The sequence below is a fragment of the Hippopotamus amphibius genome, chromosome 17 (assembly GCF_030028045.1).
Source record: "Hippopotamus amphibius kiboko isolate mHipAmp2 chromosome 17, mHipAmp2.hap2, whole genome shotgun sequence".
Lineage (NCBI taxonomy): Eukaryota > Metazoa > Chordata > Mammalia > Artiodactyla > Hippopotamidae > Hippopotamus > Hippopotamus amphibius.
In genome coordinates this window covers 45,308,512-45,327,077 of record NC_080202.1, presented here as the reverse complement: position 1 = coordinate 45,327,077, position 18,566 = coordinate 45,308,512, and the positions used below count along the sequence as shown (strand labels likewise).

Sequence of the window (18,566 nt, the reverse complement as noted above, 5' to 3'; positions counted from 1 at the left end):
TCCTGCCACCAGCCACTACCATTGCCTTACTCTGATCTTGTCTATGTGAAGAAGAGACTGTTGGTTTGCCTCAAACTCCTTTATTAGGTCATACCAGGGATGGACCGAAGAGGTCCACGGCAGGAGTCCTACTTCTCCCCAGCATCCTGAGCAGTTCTCTTGATATAGTCTCTGCACATCGTGTACACGGCACCTGTGTGAGGGAGAAGGGAAAAGGCCCCATGGCATCGCACTCTCCACCCGTCCTCTGGCCCTCCCAGGTGCCCCAGAGTCCTGGGGGTCCGACACTAGCTATCCCCTTGAGAATCCAGCTTTGCTGCTCATCTTTCTGCCCTAGGTCTCAACAGCTGCTTCAAACACCTGGCTTCACAGCCTGGGGAGACGTCCCATTGAACATTTCACAAAACACTGTCACACGTGTCGTCCGTCTGAGGAAGCTCACAGCAGCATGTGAGGGAGGCAGGCCCGGGCGCTCATCGTCCTGGTGCCCGTGGGGCAACAGTCTGAGAGAAAGGGATTTGTCCACTGCCACATAGCTAGTAAGCAGCTGTCTGCCTTCTGCTCCAGAGAGAGAGAACTTCAGCATAGTTTCTGCTGCATGGTTTTTCTCACTTCTAGGACAAACTCACAGAACAGACTGTGCATCTTCCCCTGGAACACAGGAGATTAAACAGGGAACCCCGAAAATGTCTCGGTATGAGGGCTTCACCAAGGACTTGCTGTGGAGCCTAGTATAGGGAACTGAGGGACTGAACTCATGGTCCCTTAACTGTCAGGACTCGCAGCCAGATTTCGCCTAATCGGTTTTGCCCTCATGCTTCCATGACGCCACCAGCTACTCACCCAGCATGATCGCACCCACAGCACAGGCCTGCGCTGCCACTCGGGTGTGAATCAGGTGTATGGACATCTTGGTGGGACCACGAGCCTTCAGTCGGTAAATCCTGTATGCTGCCACCACCAGGCAGCCTCCTAAGCCTACGTAGGCAGAGAACATGATCCTTGGGCCTCAGGCACCAAGCACATCGCTCTCCTGGTGAGAGACACCTCGCTCGGCAGGCTGGACCCCTGGTTAATCAGCTGCCTTCCTGCTGCTGCTTCGGAGATGGCAGGGGCAGTGGGGTGGGGAGGGTCTATCTTGAGAACTTTGAGTTGTTTCTTAATGATGTTTACAAAGTGCCTCCCACCAATGACTCGACTCCCCCATGTACAAACGGCCCATCGTCCTGACTCTCCCACCCCCCTTAGCTCTTCTCCAACCGCTGCCGGCCCCCACAGCTGTTCTACCCTCCCAGGTCCTGGGGGAAGGGAGCCTCGGGGGACCCCAAACTGCTCCTGCCCATTCTGACGCTGGTGTTGGATGGTATCCCACCCAGACTCCCTCGTTTGATTGTCAGGATGTGCCCCTTGGTCCCTTGGCACCTTTGCTGTTGGTTCACTCCTCTTCTAGCTGTTGATTATTCGGTGGGTAGGACCACTTGAGCTCTGTGCTTCATTCTTTGAAAGGACCAGGAGACCTGTTCTCTGAGAGAAGGCCCCCTCCTCACCCCCCATTCCTTCCTTTCCCACTCACCTATGGGCACCAGCGGAGACTCCCTGGTCTTCCTCAGGAACTTCTCAGACACGCTGTCCTCGTCCTCGGGTGGTGCACACCAACCTTTGTTCGCAGACATGATGCCCCTAGGTGTTAGCAGCTGGGGCTCCTAGGCTTCAGCCCAGTCCTACAAGGAGGCAATAAGAACTCCAGTTCTCAGTCTGGGGTGGGAAGGAAGCAGTGGCCTGCTGAGACCTCTCTTACCATGCCTAACACAGCCACTACTTGAAAACATGTCCCGGGTGATCTGTCTCAGATGGCTGGAGCCATTTCTCCATCTCTTCCTCCTAACATCTGCCTCTTCCCCAGCTCATTCCGACTTCACTGTTTTCTCTGCCTCCCCCTCCACCATCTGTGTCCCTACGGGTATGATCCTTGGGCCAAGAAAAGCAGCTGGAAAAATCCACAGATGAGGGTGGGAGGAATCGGCCTTTAGCCTTGGGACCCCCACTGGCCTTGAGTCTGGGACGGTTGTTCTGAGGGAGCTGCAGAGGAAGATCTGGTCCCAGGCACCAGAGCCCTCCCAGATGGAGCTACAGCACTGGTTGCCGAATCACCAGAGTCAGAGACTGAAATGAATAGACACGGATTTGTGTATAATTTGGTGTAGATTTTGGACATGAATGCTAATGGGACAAATTCTGGTCCCTGAGCTGTTCCCCTCTCTCCACGTCCATCTCTTGCCAGGTTCTTTGCAGGTGCCAAACCCTTGCCTCATCCCTGGGCTGGGACCCCTATTGCTCTATTTGTTAACCCCTGTAAATGTCTGCTCTCATCACAAACTAGATGGAGTCCCAGAGTCCCAGTCCGTAGACCAGGGGTTCTGCCTGCCAAGTGCCTTCTAAGTCTAACCACGAGACAAAGTCCCTGCTTGAGGCAACTTCTATTCCTAGTTGCCTCTCCTCTCCTGGAGGAGCAAGGACTGTTTGGCCCCACAGGCCCTCAGCAGGCCGGCGCTTACCCTAGAAGATGGCTAGAAAGTGGAGTGCAAGCAGCCTACCCAGGGCTCAGCATCTGCTGTTTTGAATCGGCCAAGAGCTGATGATGGAGCTGCCACTATGGGGTCAGGGAAGCAGTGTCCGGCTTTATGGAGACTTTGAAGTCAGGAATGGAGAGGGGAGGAGATAGGACAGGGCATCCGTCTTAACCCCACATCTGCTGAGTTCCAGGCTGGAGCTCCAAGCACTGGAAAGTAATAAAAGATCAGATGGAGGGCAGCCCTTACCTCAATTCACTCTTAATTCCTCTGGCTGTAAGTGGCTGGGTCAGAGATGCACTTGATTTGGAGGGCTGAGATGGGCATGTAGAGGCACGGATAGGTAGAGATCCTGGGTCCTCCTGCAAGTTATACTGCCTCACATACTCTTAAGAACAATGTGAGATGGAAATAAAATGCCTTAATTATGAGAGACAAGCTGTCTGGTCTTGGTCTTGATCCCTCCAAGGATATTTCCTGGACCAAGGAGGTCTGTCTCTTTGGTTTGAAACAACTGGGACTTCCCTCAGGTCTCCCGACCCCTTCATGCCTGCGGGGTCACTCAGGTTAGCACCTCTTCTGTTTCAAATATTTATATTTCAGACCTTTCCACTGTTGTACACAGTAAGTAGCAGCTTGTTCATAGACCAGGAACTGAACTTCTGAGAGGCTAAATGAATTATCCAAGGGCACACAGCTAGTAAATGGCGGTGTCATGATCTGAACCTAGGTCTGGATGGCTCCAAAAGACCTTCTTGCTAAGAAATGGAGAAAGAGCGGATGCACTGTGGGGAGACCCACTCCATCCCAGGCCTTTGTTCCTCCCCTAGATTACTCTCAGCCCCCGTGTCTGTGCTAAGAGGGCTTTTCAGCACTGGAAATGTGTCCAGCAGCTGATGTCTCTCTTTCCTCTCCCCAGCCCTCACTGATGCAGGGAAAGACCCAGGGTCACAGCAGGTCCCCAGGGCCTCCGCATATCCCCAAGCGTCCATGGGAACTCTCCTCCCAGTCATTCACACACACTCCTGTGCTGCCTCTCCTGGTCCCAACGGTGGCGTGAGTTCTCCAGAGATCAATGGTGTAGGCCGGAAATGGGAGGATGGAAATGTCTAGATGAGACCGGGCAAGAATCAGGGTCAATTCCAAGCACTTTAGAGAATGGGGGCCGAGCTAAGGAGAGAGAAGTTCAGCTTCTCCCTGTTGAGATTATGTCGATGCTCCCCCGGCAGCTCAGCCCAGAACTGAGAAAATAATGAGTTGCTGTGGGGACTTCCTAGGTGTCGCAGTGGTTAAGAATCCGCCTGCCAATGCGGGGGACATGGGTTCAATCCCTGCTGCAGGAAGATCTCACATGCTGTTGGAGCAACTAAGCCCGTGCGCCACAACTATTGAGCTTGTGCTCTAGAGCCCGTGAGCCACAACTATTGAGCCCATGTTCCGCAACAACTGAAGCCCGTGCGACTAGAGCCGGTGCTCCACATCAAGAGAAACCACTGCAGTGAGAAGCCCATGCACCACAATGAAGAGTAGCCCCCACTCTCTGCAACTAGAGAAAGCCCATGTGCAGCAATGAAGACCCAATGTAGTAAATAAATAAATGTTACTATGATCTACTGAGCACCTGTGGGCCTAGAAATGTGCTAATTGCTTTAAGTAGGTTATTTATTTAATCCTCACAACTGTATGTGGTGGGTACTATTATTATTATTCCTATTTCAAAGATGAAAAACTGAGGCTTGAGTCACACGTCTTGCTCAAGGTCGCAGTAAATGACAGAGAAAAAAGGACCAGACTTCTAACCCTTCCTAAAATCCAATCTCACTACTCTGGACTAATGGGAGAATGACTGTAAAGTGGAGAGAAATTCTTGAAATAGAAGAAATAAAATTGCTTTTTATTTCAAAAACCTCTGAGAACACACAGTAACAAACTTCAAGGAACAGATTTTTATAGAGTCCTGCTTTAGCAAACATAAGATAAAATTATAACATTTTTGTTACTATGCCAAGTCTTTAATAATTACTTTGATTTAAGCCTTTCTACATTAGTAATTTGCTTAATAAACCTCCTTCTTCCAGATCAGATCATACTAATAGAAATTCTGATTCAGAGGGGTCTAGCTGAACGATGCAGACAGACTTAATGGATCCAGAGGGCAGGCCGGGGTCAGACATGGGATCAACTGTTTGACTTACGCCACTCAACCTCTTTTGAGTCTATGTCATCATCTGTAAAATGGAGGTAGCATCTACCCATAGGATCCTTGTAAGGGTTAAATAAGATGATTTTTAGAATTCCCCTGCATGCTGCCTGCTCCTCTTCCTCCAGAATGAGCACGTGGCATGGATGGGTAACAGGCTGGGGGAGAAGTGGAAAGTCCCTGACAACAGATGGGAAGGTACCCAGGTTCTGGGTGGTCCTGAATTCACCACATTCTCATCCCTCTCCAACCCCCCTCCTTGTTGCAGGGGCTTCCTTGCCCTAACTGGAAGCTTCAGGCTTGTTCTCCTTATTTGGGGGGGAGGGGAGAAGGGAATGGGTGGGGGAGGGGGTCTTGGACTTGAGGCTGTACACAATCTAAGACACAGCTGTGCTATATATAGCCAGAGGGAGCTGAGTGACAAGACAGGGGAAGCGAGGGATGTGCAGCTTCTGCCTTGAGCTAAGGAGTGCTGTGAGTGAGGGGGTGACGATGAAAGAACTGGACAAGGAACAGAGGATGCTCTGAGTTGGGGTTGGAATGGGAAGGACCCAAGCTGAAGGGCTGGGGTAATCACATGGGAGAAAACATTGGGCCACACAGTAGTGTCTGGGGACTTGAGGGACAAAGGGAGGGTAGCAGGAACAGGCAGGGGCAGTGGAAGATTCCAGATGACGTGGCTAGGCTGAGGCAGTCTCTAGAGGCCTGGGGTGGGGAGGGTGGGACATCCCCTCTCCTTCTAAAAACAGGCACTGGGTTCCAAGGACCTCGCAGCATTTGTCCAAGGACAGCCTCAAGAGCCACAGGCTTGGGTCAGGAAAGTGACTTTGGTATCCAACTAATCACTCTGGAGAGATTGTTTACATTTTTAAAGATTCTAAGACGGTGTGGATAACAGCGATTGGAAGGCTGAATCAGACTATAGTGACGTCTACGTGACGTCTATCGAATCTGGTTCGTGAAGGGATAATTTTGAGCTGCAGAAGACACCAGTATAGACCCCTGTACTAACAAATGGATGCTCCAAAGGATTTGAAATGTTTTGCTAAAGTTCTTGTGTTGGGTGCTTTTGAATACCCAAATTATCCAAAGCACGCTATGAGAGGGGACTAACGTCTTGAGAGCCTACAAGATTTAGGGCACTTCACATATTTAATCTTCACAACAGCCCCAACTGGTAGATATCACTATCCCCATTTCACAGATGCAGAAATGGAGGCTGAGAGAGGTTAAGTAACACTTACATCACACAGGAGGTAAATGGCTGCATTATCCAACCAATAATGATAACCACTATAGGGAATTCCCTGGAGGTCCAGTGGTTGAGACTCCTCTGTGCTTTCACTGTCAAGGGCCTGGGTTTGGTCCCTGGTCAGGGAACTAAGATCCCACATGCCGCACGGCGCAGAAAATGATAACCACTATAGACCATTTTACAATGAAAAATTAACATACGACAATGTGATTTCCTGTACATTTCATCACATTCTCACACCATCTGAGATATATCCGTAAACAAATACACACAGCTAGGCAGAGCAGACCTCTGAACGCAGGGCTTCCAGACACTCAAGGACTGCATACCTACCCCACTGCCTCTCAGCAAGGCAGGGTAGGTCGTGAGCCAGCGCACTGTGTTCTGACCGTGTCCTAAAGTCCTTGTCGGAACTTCCCTGGTGGTGCAGTGATTAAGAATCCACCTGCCAATGCAGGGGACACAGGTTCGAGCCCTGGTCTGGGAAGATCTCACATGTTGCAGAGCAACCAAACCCGTGAGCCACGACTACTGAGCCTGAGTGCCACAACTACTGAAGCCCACACGCCTAGAGCCCGTACTCCTCAACAAGAGAAGCCTGTGCAGCGCAATGAAGAGTAGCCCCCCACTCTCTGCAACTAGAGAAAGCCTGCACACAGCAACGAAGACCCAGCACAGCCAATAAAAAAAAAACTAAAACAAAACAAAAAATACAAAAGTCCTTGTCTGTGGGTGGTACCAGAGGAGGTCTCTTCATCTCCCATATCCTTCTTCCCACCCGCCATTCACCAATTCCTGAGCATACTTCATCTGCCCTTCATTTGCAAGTAAATTGACCTTAACTTGAAATCCAGCATTAATACACAAGAAACTGCTAGCCTGGCTCTGGGAAACACTGGTGGGGAGTCATCTTACTTTCCTTCTATACCACTTGTATTACCTATTCAAAAATTTTTTGACAAAAATAATCTGCTTCAAACAACATTCCTGTGGCAGGGAGGAACGGTATAATGTGTCTCACAGGTTAACTGAAACTGCTGGGGATTATGCAGGGGAAGGGGTTGTGCTACTAATATCCCACCCCCAATAGCACAAGTAATCAAGAGCTTCTTATCCCGCCAGTTTGGGGCAGGCAGGGCTTCCCCGTTGCCAACCGGGAGCTTTCCCAAATCCTACCTCTCTGGGCCTCCGCTCCCATCCCCCAGGACAGAAGAATCTGCTCTGAGTTTACCAGCCAAGTGGGGACCCTGGAAAATGTGTAATGGAAATAGTGACACACTGCAACCTTCAAGCTGACCCTACAGTTCCCAAACCACAGAGCCCCAGGGCGACTCTCAATTTCTCACACTGGGTTTTGATCCTTTCCTGCCTGGGCCCCACATGAATTAAAAAGTGACATGGTTCTCACAGCACCTGGCTCTACCACTCCCTGCCAGAGGCTGAAACTGGACCCATTTCCCTGTTTGAAACTTGAAGCTTTTTTTCCTTCTTCCCTCCATTAGCCTTTCTTACGTTAGCAATGGCGAGCCTTCCTTCACTCATTCACGCTTGCCAAACACCTACTATGTGCTGGGGTGGGCTCTGGAAGCCGCGATACAGCGGCTCTGCCTTCAGGGAGCTCACATTCTAGCAGTTGCCCTGGTTTGCTCCAGACCTTGGCGAATGCCTTGGACCTCTGTTTTAGGTTTCTGGCCTCAGCTTCCCCACCTGTAACTGGATTAAAGGATGTCACTAGCTGCAGGGTGACAGAGGAGAGGAAGAAGAGTCCTGACTAGGAGACAGTGTTTGGCTACATTTCTGTTTTTTTAACTATCTGAAGTTAAAACAACTTAGCTTCCTTGAATTTCATTTCCATCTTTAAAAGGTTGCCCTTGGGACTTCCCTGGTGGTCCAGTGGTTAGGACTTCATACTCCCACTGCAGGGGGCACAGGTTCGATCCCTGGTAGGCAAACTAACATCTCTGGTCAGGACACAGTGCGCTGGCTCAGGACCTACCCTGCCTTGCTGAGGGGCAGTGGGGTAGGTATGCAGTCCTTGAGTGTCTGGAATTTTGATGCAGCCAAAAAAAAAGGTTGCTCTACCTAGACAGAGACAGACTGCAGGCTTGAGAGTAAGATAACAAATATAGAAAGTGTGTGGGCACTTCCCTGATGGCACAGTAGTTAAGAATCTGCCTGCTAATGCAGGAGACAAGGGTTCGATCCCTGGTCTGGGAAGATCCCACATGTTGTGGAGCAACTAAGCCTGTGTGCCACAACTACTGAGCCCAGATGCTGCAACTACTGAAGCCTGAGAGCCTAGAGCCCATGCTCCACAATGAGAGAAGTCACAGCAATAAGAAGCCCATGCACCAAAATGAAAAGTAGCCCCCGCTCACCACAACTAGAGAAAGCCTGCGTGCAGCAAGGAAGACCCAACACAGCCATAAACAAGTAAATAAATACACAAATAAATGCATAAATGTGTGGTTCCCAATCTCCATGAAGAATGGGCAATGCTAAAAGATAGTGAGCCTCCCCTGGCAGGTTCATCCATGAATTTATAGAAAAATAATACCTAATAAACATGTGAGTATACTACATATATTATTTATATATAATACACAATACATATTTGTTTATATTATATATACTATATAACCAAATGTTTTAAAGGTTTTTACTGGTTTTTAATATGCCACAGAAAAGTGCACTATCAACAGAGAACAGCTCAAAGGTGGCAACTAAACACACCTGTGAATACACACTAGTGTATTCAGCATCCAGATCAAAAACAGAACAGCACCAGCCCCCCAAAGCTCCCTCTGGCTCCCTTCCAATAAGTATCCTTACCCTAGGATAACCACTATCCTTCTAACAGCACAGATTAGTTTTGCCTGGTTCTGAACTTTGTATAAATGGAAAGTTTTGTGAGATTCATCTATGTTGCTGCATGTAATTGTAGATTGTTCATTCTCATTGCTGCATAATGTACCATTGTGTGAATGTAACATTTTATCTATCCTTGCTATGGTTGAAGGGCATTTTGGGTAGTTCCCAGTTTTTTGCCTATTACAAATAGTGCTGCCGTGAATACTCCAGAACAAGTATTTTGTACACATTTCTGTGGAATTTCCGTGGAACTGCAGATTCACAGTGCATTCCTAGGCTCAGCTGTAGTAGACAATGCCAAACGGTTTTCCAAAGTGATTTGTAGCGATTTACACTTGTACTAGCAATAGATGAATTTTAATATTGAGTCTGTATGGATGATGTGGTCTCCTGTGTCATCTTAGCTAACATGTTCTTTATTCCTATTTTCACATATTTACAGGGTCTTCACATTTGTCATTTTAAATACATTTCTAGAGAGGTAATGTGATCATGGGGAGGGGATGGAGACTTGGGGACATGGCACGTACAGGGGGAAGAAAAATACAGAGGCCAAGCAGCTAAGGAAAATTTCGATTCAAGCAGCTAAGTGGAGACAGTGCCTGCCCTGGATAGACAGATGTTACTGAGAAGTACCTGTCACATGAAGAGAGAGGCTCAAAGTGAGCAAAACTTTTGACTTTTTAGAGAGAAGCCAAAAAAGACAGATTTTAAAAATCTGGCAACTGATTCATAATTTTGCAAAACATCATACTAGCAAAACAAAACATCTGTCAGTGGACCAGATGCCTAGCTCTCAAGTTTTCAACCTCTTGACTGGCCATAAGGACCCGGCTTTCCGATGCGGAGCGAGGCGGGGGGGGGGGGGGTGTTGATCTGTAGCAAGTCACCTCACTAGTTAAATTTCCTCTGTGGTCCAAAGGGTAAATAAGATAATTTACGAGCACTTTACAAAGTAAAGTACTCTCCCATCGCCTTAGCACGACTTCCGTTGTTATGCACAGACTCCCTCTGCTTGAAGTATTTGAGGAGTTTTCATATTCCTATGAGGCAATTCAAGGCTGGAGATTCCTATGCATACAAGTTTTTAGAAAGTCCTCTGAAAACGGGATCCTTCTGGGATGCAAGGGGTTATGAGGAAATAGCCTATTAGGGTCTTGCTAATGGGAGAAGTCCAGGACCTCAAAAGTATCTAGAACAACACTAAAAGCCAAGATGCCAAGGAATTAGAACGATTAACCCGACGAAGGCCAGTGGGATCCTCGAGTAATTGTAAGAGCAGAACCTAGAACGGGGAATCAGCATCCGGTGTGACACTGGACCCAGGCCTTGGCCGAGCGCACATGAGACAACTCCGAGGCTCGCTGGACCAATAACCCAGGATACCCAGGTAAGGCGTGTCCTCACGGCGCCGTTAGTTGCCCGCTCGCAGTGAGGCACTGCCCGCGGAGGAGTTCCTGTCCCGAGAATCAAGCTGGAGGAATGAACTGTCTGGGAGGCGAGGTCTGCGCCCACCCGGCGTCCAGCCTCCACGCGGGTGGGTCGCTGCTCCACGCGCCGCGCCTCCGCCCCGACCGCGAGCGCGCGGACCCGACCGCGGAAAGTTAGACGCTCGCGCCGCCGCCTGCGCGCTCCGGGCGCCCCCTCCCACCCGAGCGCCACGTGCCGCGCGCCCCCCGCTCCCAGGCCGCAGCGGGACGCCCCCGCCCCCACCGCGGCGCGCAATGCGCAGGCGCCTCCCCGTGGCTCCGGGCGGCGGGAGCGGGAGTCGGCGGCCGGAGTGGCTTCGGCCTCGGCCGGAGACTGAGGCAGAGGAGGCGGCGGCGGCGGCGGAGGAGGAGAGACGACGGCGGCGGCGAGGGCGATGGCGACGCGGGGCACATGAGGCGGCGGCCGCCGGGACGGGCCGAGGCCCGGCGGAGGAGGCGGCTCCGGGAGACCCAGCCGGCCGGTGAGGGGCGGCCGCGGGGGGCGGGCTGCGAGTCGGCGGGCCAGGGGCGGGGCCCGAGGGGGGGCGGGAGAACTTGTGGGGAGGCCGGAGAGGGGGCGGGGGCTGGCGGAGAGTGAGGAGGGGGCCGGGAGGAGGGAGAGGACCCCGCCGAGGGGACCCCGCCGAGGGCTCCCCGCCGAGCCCGGGGCAGGGGGTGGGCGGCGCGCCCCACAGCCCGCCGCAGCCCCCGGCGCGCCCTCCCCCTTTGTCTCCAAGCGCGCGGTTCCCAAATTGGGAGGGAAAACGGCTCGGGGGTGGGCCCCGGCCGTGGCGGCGGCGCCGGGTGGGCGGGGAGCCCGAAGGACCCGGGCGCGCACTTCGGCGGTGCTCGCAACTCCTCGGGCGGTTAGGGGCGCCGGGGCGCTTCGCAGGCTGGTCTTTGTCTCCCGATGTTCGGCCCCTGACACCTCTCCTGGCGGCGTGCGGTTCGTCTGGCTCTTTCGTCTCACATCCCTGCCAGGACTTCTGTCTCCTTGAATGTTTGAAAGGTTTAGTTCGCAGGCTGGAAGTGGGGGGACGGGGGATGCGGTAGTCGCCTCTCGGTTAACACGTTTTCTTCACTTGAAATGATTTTTTTCCGCTTCGTGAAACTTTGGAAGACTTGTGTGTTGTTGTTGTTTTCCCCTGCTGTCTCCAGATTCAAAATTGCGAGGAGGCGCTCACGCTGTGATTGTGGCCAGTTGTGTGGTTGGCGGCTGCTTTGGGAGCTTTGAGTTGAAAAGATTTACGTGTTGTGTGGTTTAGAATTGTTTGTTCTTTTCTTTTTTCTTTTCTCATTTCTTTTTTTTTTTTAAACGACTGATTCTAAGATTGGGATTACTTTTTCTTTGGGAAATGGGCGAGTTTGGTTTTACCATTTGAAGGAATTTCTGTTCATTGAGAACCTGCAGTGGTACAGATTTCATTGTGCTCGCGCTTTATTTTGCTAGCATCAAGACTACTTTGTGGGATCGAATCAAGCAAGTTAGAATAAGTTCTGGATAAGCGTTATCTCGTATGCCTGATTAGTCTAAAATTATGCGTTCGTGTTGTGTATACGTTCCAGTGAGTTATCTGTGAAAGTGTTGTAAAAACCAAACTGTATAAATGAAAGGGATTTCAGTTTCCTGATAAACGGAGTACATTAATATCTGTAGAAAAAAGGCTTTATAATGTAATTTAGGGGTCAAATCCTTTACCCCTGGAAGAGGGTTTAGGTATTTTTCAGAATAAGAATGCAGAAAAATAAACTTAACTGCAGAGCTCCTGACTAAAAGTATGTGAATTGTGATTACGTTTGCTGGCTTTTGTGTGTGTGCGTGTGTGTGTTTTATTTTTTTGGATTTTAGCAGAGTTTTATATTTTGCAGTTGCTTTGGATTTCTTAAGTGCTATGTAGTGACAAATTAAAGAAACATGAACTATTCTGGGTAAAAGGTAAAAAGCTCTGGTAAACAAATCTGTGTCTTAGTTTTCACCAGATCTTTGTGAGCAGAGTGTTGTAGGCAAAGGACATTTTGAAGAGAATACATGGTAGTTATATGAAAATTCTCCTTTTATTAATTTTCCTGATTTGTAATGGTTTGATACTATTTACTAATAAACTGTTGTGTACTTCCCCAAAGCATTTCAAACCTTTTGAAAAGTCAACGCTCTTAGAGTCTTTTTAGGTTTTGTGTCTTTTGAATTGGTTTTCTACTTGTGCTAGTAGCCACATGCTCTTAAAAAGGAGCAGAGGATGCAGTAACTTTTTATTCAGTTCATGAAGGTAGAATTGAGTTTCAGCCTTCAATTGAAAGGATTTAAGAGTTTCTCCCAGCTTTCTCCAGGTTATATCAACTAAGTATGGATCAAGACAAGGAGTTCACCTGCGGGGGAGGGGGGGCGGGAAAGATGTGTTTGGTTTTTTGTTTTTAATTGTGGGAAAATATATGTAACATAAAATTTACCATCTTAACCTTTAAAAAAAAAGGATTTAAGAAGTTAACATATCTTCAGCGTAATAATCTTACTTAAAAATGCCACAGTCCCTTAATTTTTTACTCTTATTTCATGTTTGTGTAAATTAGCCAAAGTGAAAGGATTGAAGGTGGGTCTCTGATTAGCTACACCCTCCGTCACCTCCAGCTTCAGGCTCACCTATCAATTCACTAACTAGGAACCTAGAATACAAAATATATAATTAAAATTCAGAGCATAATTTTCTTAAATACATAGTTTGTTCTATGATTTATTCAGTGCAAAGTGATAAATTCCAAAAAAGCTGTGTTTTTTTTTAAGTTCACATTTCAAAATAAATGAGGTTTTTTTGTTTTGTATTTAATATTAATCTGGATAGTTAAGTGCAACTGGAGGTATAATTACTTATTTCTGAACTTGTATTTTTCTTGTGCATAGAACATGTGTGTTTCCTATCCAAAATATCTAGTGAGGCAGAGAAAGGATGGGGTTACTTTTTTTTTTTTGCTTTTGTAGACCATTTCTTTGAGAATACATATAAGATAGATTTGAGCTGATATCATTAACCTGAAACTGACACATAGAAAACAGTTCTGAACCGTTAATATCGGCAGTGTCAACAATTGTTTTTATTTATTTACTTATTTATTTATTAACTATTGGCTGTGTTGGGTGTTCATTGCTGCACTTAGGCTTTCTCTAGTTGCAGTGCAAGGGCTTCTCAGTTCAGTGGCTTCTCTTGTTGCAGAGCACAGGCTCTGGATGCGCCAGCTTTGGTAGTTGTGGCACATGGGCTCAGTAGTTGTGGCGCACGGGCTTAGTTGCTCCAAGGCATGTGGGATCTTCCTGGATCAGGGGTCGAACCTGTGTCTCCTGCATTGGCAGGCGGATTCTTAACCAGTTTGCCACCAGGGAAGTTCCATCAACAATTGTTTCTCAAACGTACTGCTGCAACTGATGAATTTAGTTTGTGTGGAAGTAAGGACCTATTTGGTTAAGTCTGAGCATTGCTGTTTTCTATAGCTCTCAAGAATGAATGATCAGGGACTTCACTGATGGTCCAGTGGTTAAGACTCTGTGCTCCCAATGCAGGGGGCCCAGGTTTGATCCCTGGTCAGGGGACTAGATCCTGCATGCATGCTTCAACGAAGATCCCGCATGCCGCAACCAAGACCTGGAGTAGCCAAATAAATAAGTAAATAAAATAAATATTCAAACTTATTAAAAAAAAAAGAATGAGTGATCAGTCAGTACTGAGTCATTTCAGTCATACTGACTAAGCACTGAACTAGGTGCTGAAGATTCAATTCAAAGATGCATATTATGTGGGTTTTGCTTTCAAAATGATTATAGTTTAGCGTGCTAATAATGTTTATTGATACAGAAATTACCTAAAAATCTTTGAAACAAAAGAAATGGATAGGATTTTGGAGTTTTTGTTTTTTCTCTAAGGACATGGAATAAACCCCACATCCTTATTTTCATCTGATCTTTAAATTGTATTTAAGTCTCAAATAGTTATAAAAATTTTCATCTATATCTTTGAAGAATTTATCAGTTTTGATGGAATTTATTGTTACTTAACTAAGTTACAACATTCCTTTGGGGAATGTTCAGAGTGAAGTGGATCTAGACCCTTGTCTATTTTTAGGGAATTCCCTTTAACTTATTCTTGGACCTCGGATTCCTAATTTCCCATCTAGAGTAGGCATTTATTTGGATTCAGCTATTTCCTTACTGAAATAGTTTCTTCTCTTGGGTTCAAATTTTCCCTCCTTGCTCTCTGGCTATTCCTTTAGGTCCCCTCCACCCCCAACCAGATCTTTAATTGATGGTCTTTCTCAAGTCTTGGTCCTTAGTCTTCCTCCCTTCTCACTCTAATCTTATCCATTCTGTGGCTTCAGTAACCATATATATTTTGAATACAACCGATTTTTTATCTGTAGTTCGACCCCTTTTCTGATCCAAGCTGCCTCCTCCATCAGCATCTCTGCTTAGATACTCAGAGGCATTTTGAATTGAGTTGCCCAGACTGAGCTCTTGATTTGGCTCCAAACCTAGACCTTCTTCACTCCTGCTTCATTAAGTGGCTCTGTCAACAACTTACGGAGGCCAGATTCTTGCAGTTTCTCTCCACGTCTAGTCTCCCCATCCTAGTCTAGGCCACTTTTTCCTAAGACAATTATTATAGTCAATTTTAAATGGTCTTTCCTCGCTCACTCTTGGTTTAAAAAAATAAAAAAAGAAATAGAATATTACCAATACAGGTGAAGTCTTCTGTGTTTCCCTACCTGATTGCACCCCACCACCCCCGACAACCACCATTGTAGGCCTCCTTACCAGAGGTGATCACCAAGTTGAATTTATTCTTCACTTGCATTTCTTTATACTTTTACTACATATGTATATATCCCTAAGCAATATACCCTCTTGCACTCTTCTCACAGCAGCTAAAATTGTCTTTAAGAAACAAATTTAATCAAGTCACTTATCTGAAAACTTCTGTTGTTTTCCCTTCAGTCTTCATTTAACATGGTGTGTCCTGGCCTTGTCAACTTCTCCAGCATCATTTTTTTTTTGCTTGCTTTCTTTCTTTCCTTTTTTTTTAAAATAAATTTATTTATTTATTGGCTGTGTTGGGTCTTTTTTGCTGTGCGTGGGCTTTCTTTTTAGTTGCGGTGAGCAGGAGCTACTCTTTGTTGTGGTGCGCAGGCTCCTCATTGCCGTGGCTTCTCTTGTTGCAGAGCACGGGCTCTAGGCACGTGGGCTTCAGTAGTTGCAGCACATGGGCTCATTAGTTGTGGCGCACAGGCTTAGTTGCTCCGCGGCATGTGGGATCTTCCTGGAGCAGGGATCAAACCCGTGTCCCCTGCATTGGCAGGCGGACTCTCAACTACTGCACCACCTAGGAAGCCCTTTACTTGCTTTCTTGCTGTATGGTCTAGCCATACTGATTTTTTCCCCCTTATTCTTTGAAGGTTCAAAGCTACCCAGCAGCCTTTGTACATGCTATAGCTAATCCCTCTGCCTGGAAGGCAGCTCTTCATTCTTCAAAACTTGCTTAAATATCACTTCTGCAGAAAAACCTTCTCTGATTCTCTTGTATTAAATTAGGAAACCTATAATACATTCTTATAGCACCCTGCATTTCCCTTCTGTAGGATAGATCACAATTTTAATGAATTATTTGTGTAATACCTACTTCACCATTAGACTATACTTTTTCCCCCCACTGACCATACCACATGGCTTAAGGGATTTTAGTTCCCTGGCTAGAAATTGAACCTGGGTCGCCAGCAGGTGAAAGTGCGGAGTCCTAACCACTGGAGTGTCAGGGGATTCCCAGACTATACTTTATATTCCATAGAGTCATGAGTAATGTCTGTCTTGGATGGCCTGTAGCCCTAGCACCTAGCTCATAGTCCATTTATGTATTCAACAATTATTTGGATGTTTACTAATTTTTTTTTTATTTGTAGTTACTGATGGTAATGAAGTAACTTCTGACAAAGCTTCTGTTCTAACTAGAAGCCTTATTATTGTATTTAATTTTTTTTTTTGGTATTTTTGGTGGTATATGCCAATACAGCTCTAGGTCCTTAGTAAACACTGATGTGAACTTGCTGGTAGCCATGGCCTGATCAGTCTTCAGCAGTTGGGGGTTTTTTGGGGTGGGTTTTTTTTTTAACTTTTTATTTTATAATGGGGTATAGCCGATTAACAATATTGTGATAGTTTCAGGTGCACAGCAAAGGGACTCAGCCATTCATATATGTATATCCATTTTCCCCCACACTCCCCTCCCATCCAGGCTGTCATGTAACATTGAGCAGAGTTCCCTGTGCTGTACAGTAGGTCCTTGTTGGTTATCCATTTTAAATAGAGCAGTGTGTACATATCGATCCCAGACTCCCTAACTATCTCTTCCCCCCATTTGTATCATTTCTTTTTAGATTCCACATGTAAGGGATATTGTATGATATTTCTCTTTCTCTGTCTGACTTACTTCACTCAGTATGACAAGGTCCATCCACGTTGCCGCACCGCAAGGCTTGTGGGATCTTAGTTCCCTGACCAGGCATTGAACCTGGGCAGAGTCCTAACCACTGGACCACCAGGGAATTCCCTGCAGCAGTTTTAATAGACCAAAAATACAATGATAACCTATGGTGTGGTATACACAGTGGAGATTCTTGTCTCCCAGGAAGATAATCACAGCTAGGCTTAGGCAGGCTATCAGATGGAATAAAGAAATTGAAGATTAGGGTTTTTTTCTTTGACATACTGTACCTAGTTCTAATTTTAATTTCTTACCATTTGCTGGGCCAAGAGTCAGTATAATTAATGTCTCAAGAAATTTGGACATATTATGCAGCTATATGTTATGTTGACAGTTTTGTATTTGAGTATTTCACTTCACTGACTTAAAAATTTTTTTTTTTAAATAGGTAATTACATAGTACAAAATCAAAAGGTATAAAAGGATTTACGGTGAAAGGTAAGTCTTCCTTTACTCTTTTCTCAGTCACTCAGTTTTCTTTTTTTCTGCTGAATCAGTTTCTCTTTGCTTTCTTTGTGAATTCTTCTAGAGCTGTCCATACATTCAGTATCCCCTGCCTCCATACATGAATGGTAGCATACTCTAAACACTGTTCACCAGCCTGCAGTTTTCACTAATATATCTTTGTTTCATATCATTACAGATAGAGCTGACTCTTTTTTTTTCTTTACTACTGGATGTGCTGTAATTTGTTTACCTAGTCCCTTACTGATAGAATTTAAATTGTTTCCAGCCCATCATCAGCAGTACTGCAGTGAATATTCTTGTACATTATTTTGCATGTCTGAACATTTCGTTAGATACTGTTGAACATTGGAATTGCTGAATCAAAACATATCTGCATTTTACCACATCACTTCCAGTAGAGCACAAAGAATGCCTCTTTATATACAGCCTTCCTTGTCACTGATCTGATACCAATTTTTAATTTTTTTCCAATTGGATAAATGAAAAGTCATATATTGGTATAGTTTTAATTTGTAAATGTCTAATTACACGTGATATTGAATATCTTTTCATACTGTATTATTAAAAGCCATTTATATTTCTTAGAGCTCTCTCTTCATATCCATTGCACATTTCTTTTTTAATTGAAGTATAGTTGATTTACAATGTTGTGTTAGTTTCTGGTGTACATCAAAGTGATTCATATGTATGTGTGTGTGTATATATATGTGTATATAATTCTTGTTCAGATTCTTTTCCATTATGGTTTATTATAGGATACTGAATAGAGTTCCCTGTGCTGTACAGTAGGACATTGTTGTTTATCTGTTTTATATGTAATAGTTTATATCTGCTCATCTGAAACTCCTAGTTTATCCCTCCCCTTTCCCCTTTGGTAAGCCTAAGTTTGTTTTCTGTGTCTGCATTGCACACTTCTGTTGAGTGGTTTTTTGTTTCACATTAATGAGCTCTTTATGTGTTAGAGAACTTAGCCTTTTCTTCTAAGAATTGCAAATAATTTTAAGCGTTTAGTATATCTTTTGAGATGTTTATAGTATTTTTTTGCTTTCTAGAAATTATATTTTGTGTAATTGAATTTGTCATTTCATTTGACATCTAGGTTTTGTGTCATTTTAGAAAAGTCTTCCCAACTCAGATTATTAAGAAAAAATGTTCATGTTTTCATCTACTTTTATTGTTTTTAATTTAATTTTATTTTGACTGCATTGGGTCTTC

The 18,566-nt window shown here is 45.9% G+C and overlaps 2 protein-coding genes across 3 annotated transcripts in view; one reads left to right on the top strand and one right to left on the bottom strand.

Annotated features, from left to right (window-relative positions):
• Positions 1-64: 64 nt before the first annotated feature.
• HIGD1B (HIG1 hypoxia inducible domain family member 1B) lies at positions 65-2,654 on the bottom strand. Its single transcript, XM_057715222.1, has 4 exons — positions 2,556-2,654; positions 1,574-1,721; positions 844-978; positions 65-193 (listed from the first exon to the last, which is right to left on the bottom strand). Exons 2-4 carry the CDS (start codon positions 1,671-1,673, stop codon positions 129-131), a joined length of 300 nt encoding a protein of 99 aa, XP_057571205.1. The 5' UTR covers positions 1,674-1,721; positions 2,556-2,654; the 3' UTR covers positions 65-128.
• Positions 2,655-11,237: 8,583 nt separating this feature from the next.
• Positions 11,238-18,566, top strand: part of GJC1 (gap junction protein gamma 1) — a 29,628-nt gene continuing 22,299 nt past the window's right edge. The window contains exons 1-2 of one of the 2 annotated variants that reach the window (XM_057715676.1): positions 11,240-11,311; positions 17,272-17,321. The gene's annotated coding sequence lies outside the window, so the exon portion shown is untranslated. Of the gene's footprint in view, positions 11,312-17,271; positions 17,322-18,566 lie in introns of both variants that reach the window. The other variant, XM_057715677.1, reaches the window with a different exon arrangement.

Bases quoted from the DNA above. Each gene is read 5' to 3' on its own strand.
- HIGD1B (XM_057715222.1), bottom strand. From the start codon at position 1,673: ATGTCTGCGAACAAAGGTTGGTGTGCACCACCCGAGGACGAGGACAGC. The intron at 979-1,573 runs GTGAGTGGGAAA...CTGCCTACGTAG, and splicing joins GTCTCCGCTGGTGCCCATAG to GCTTAGGAGGCTGCCTGGTG. The intron at 194-843 runs GTGAGTAGCTGG...TCCCTCACACAG, and splicing joins TGTGGGTGCGATCATGCTGG to GTGCCGTGTACACGATGTGC.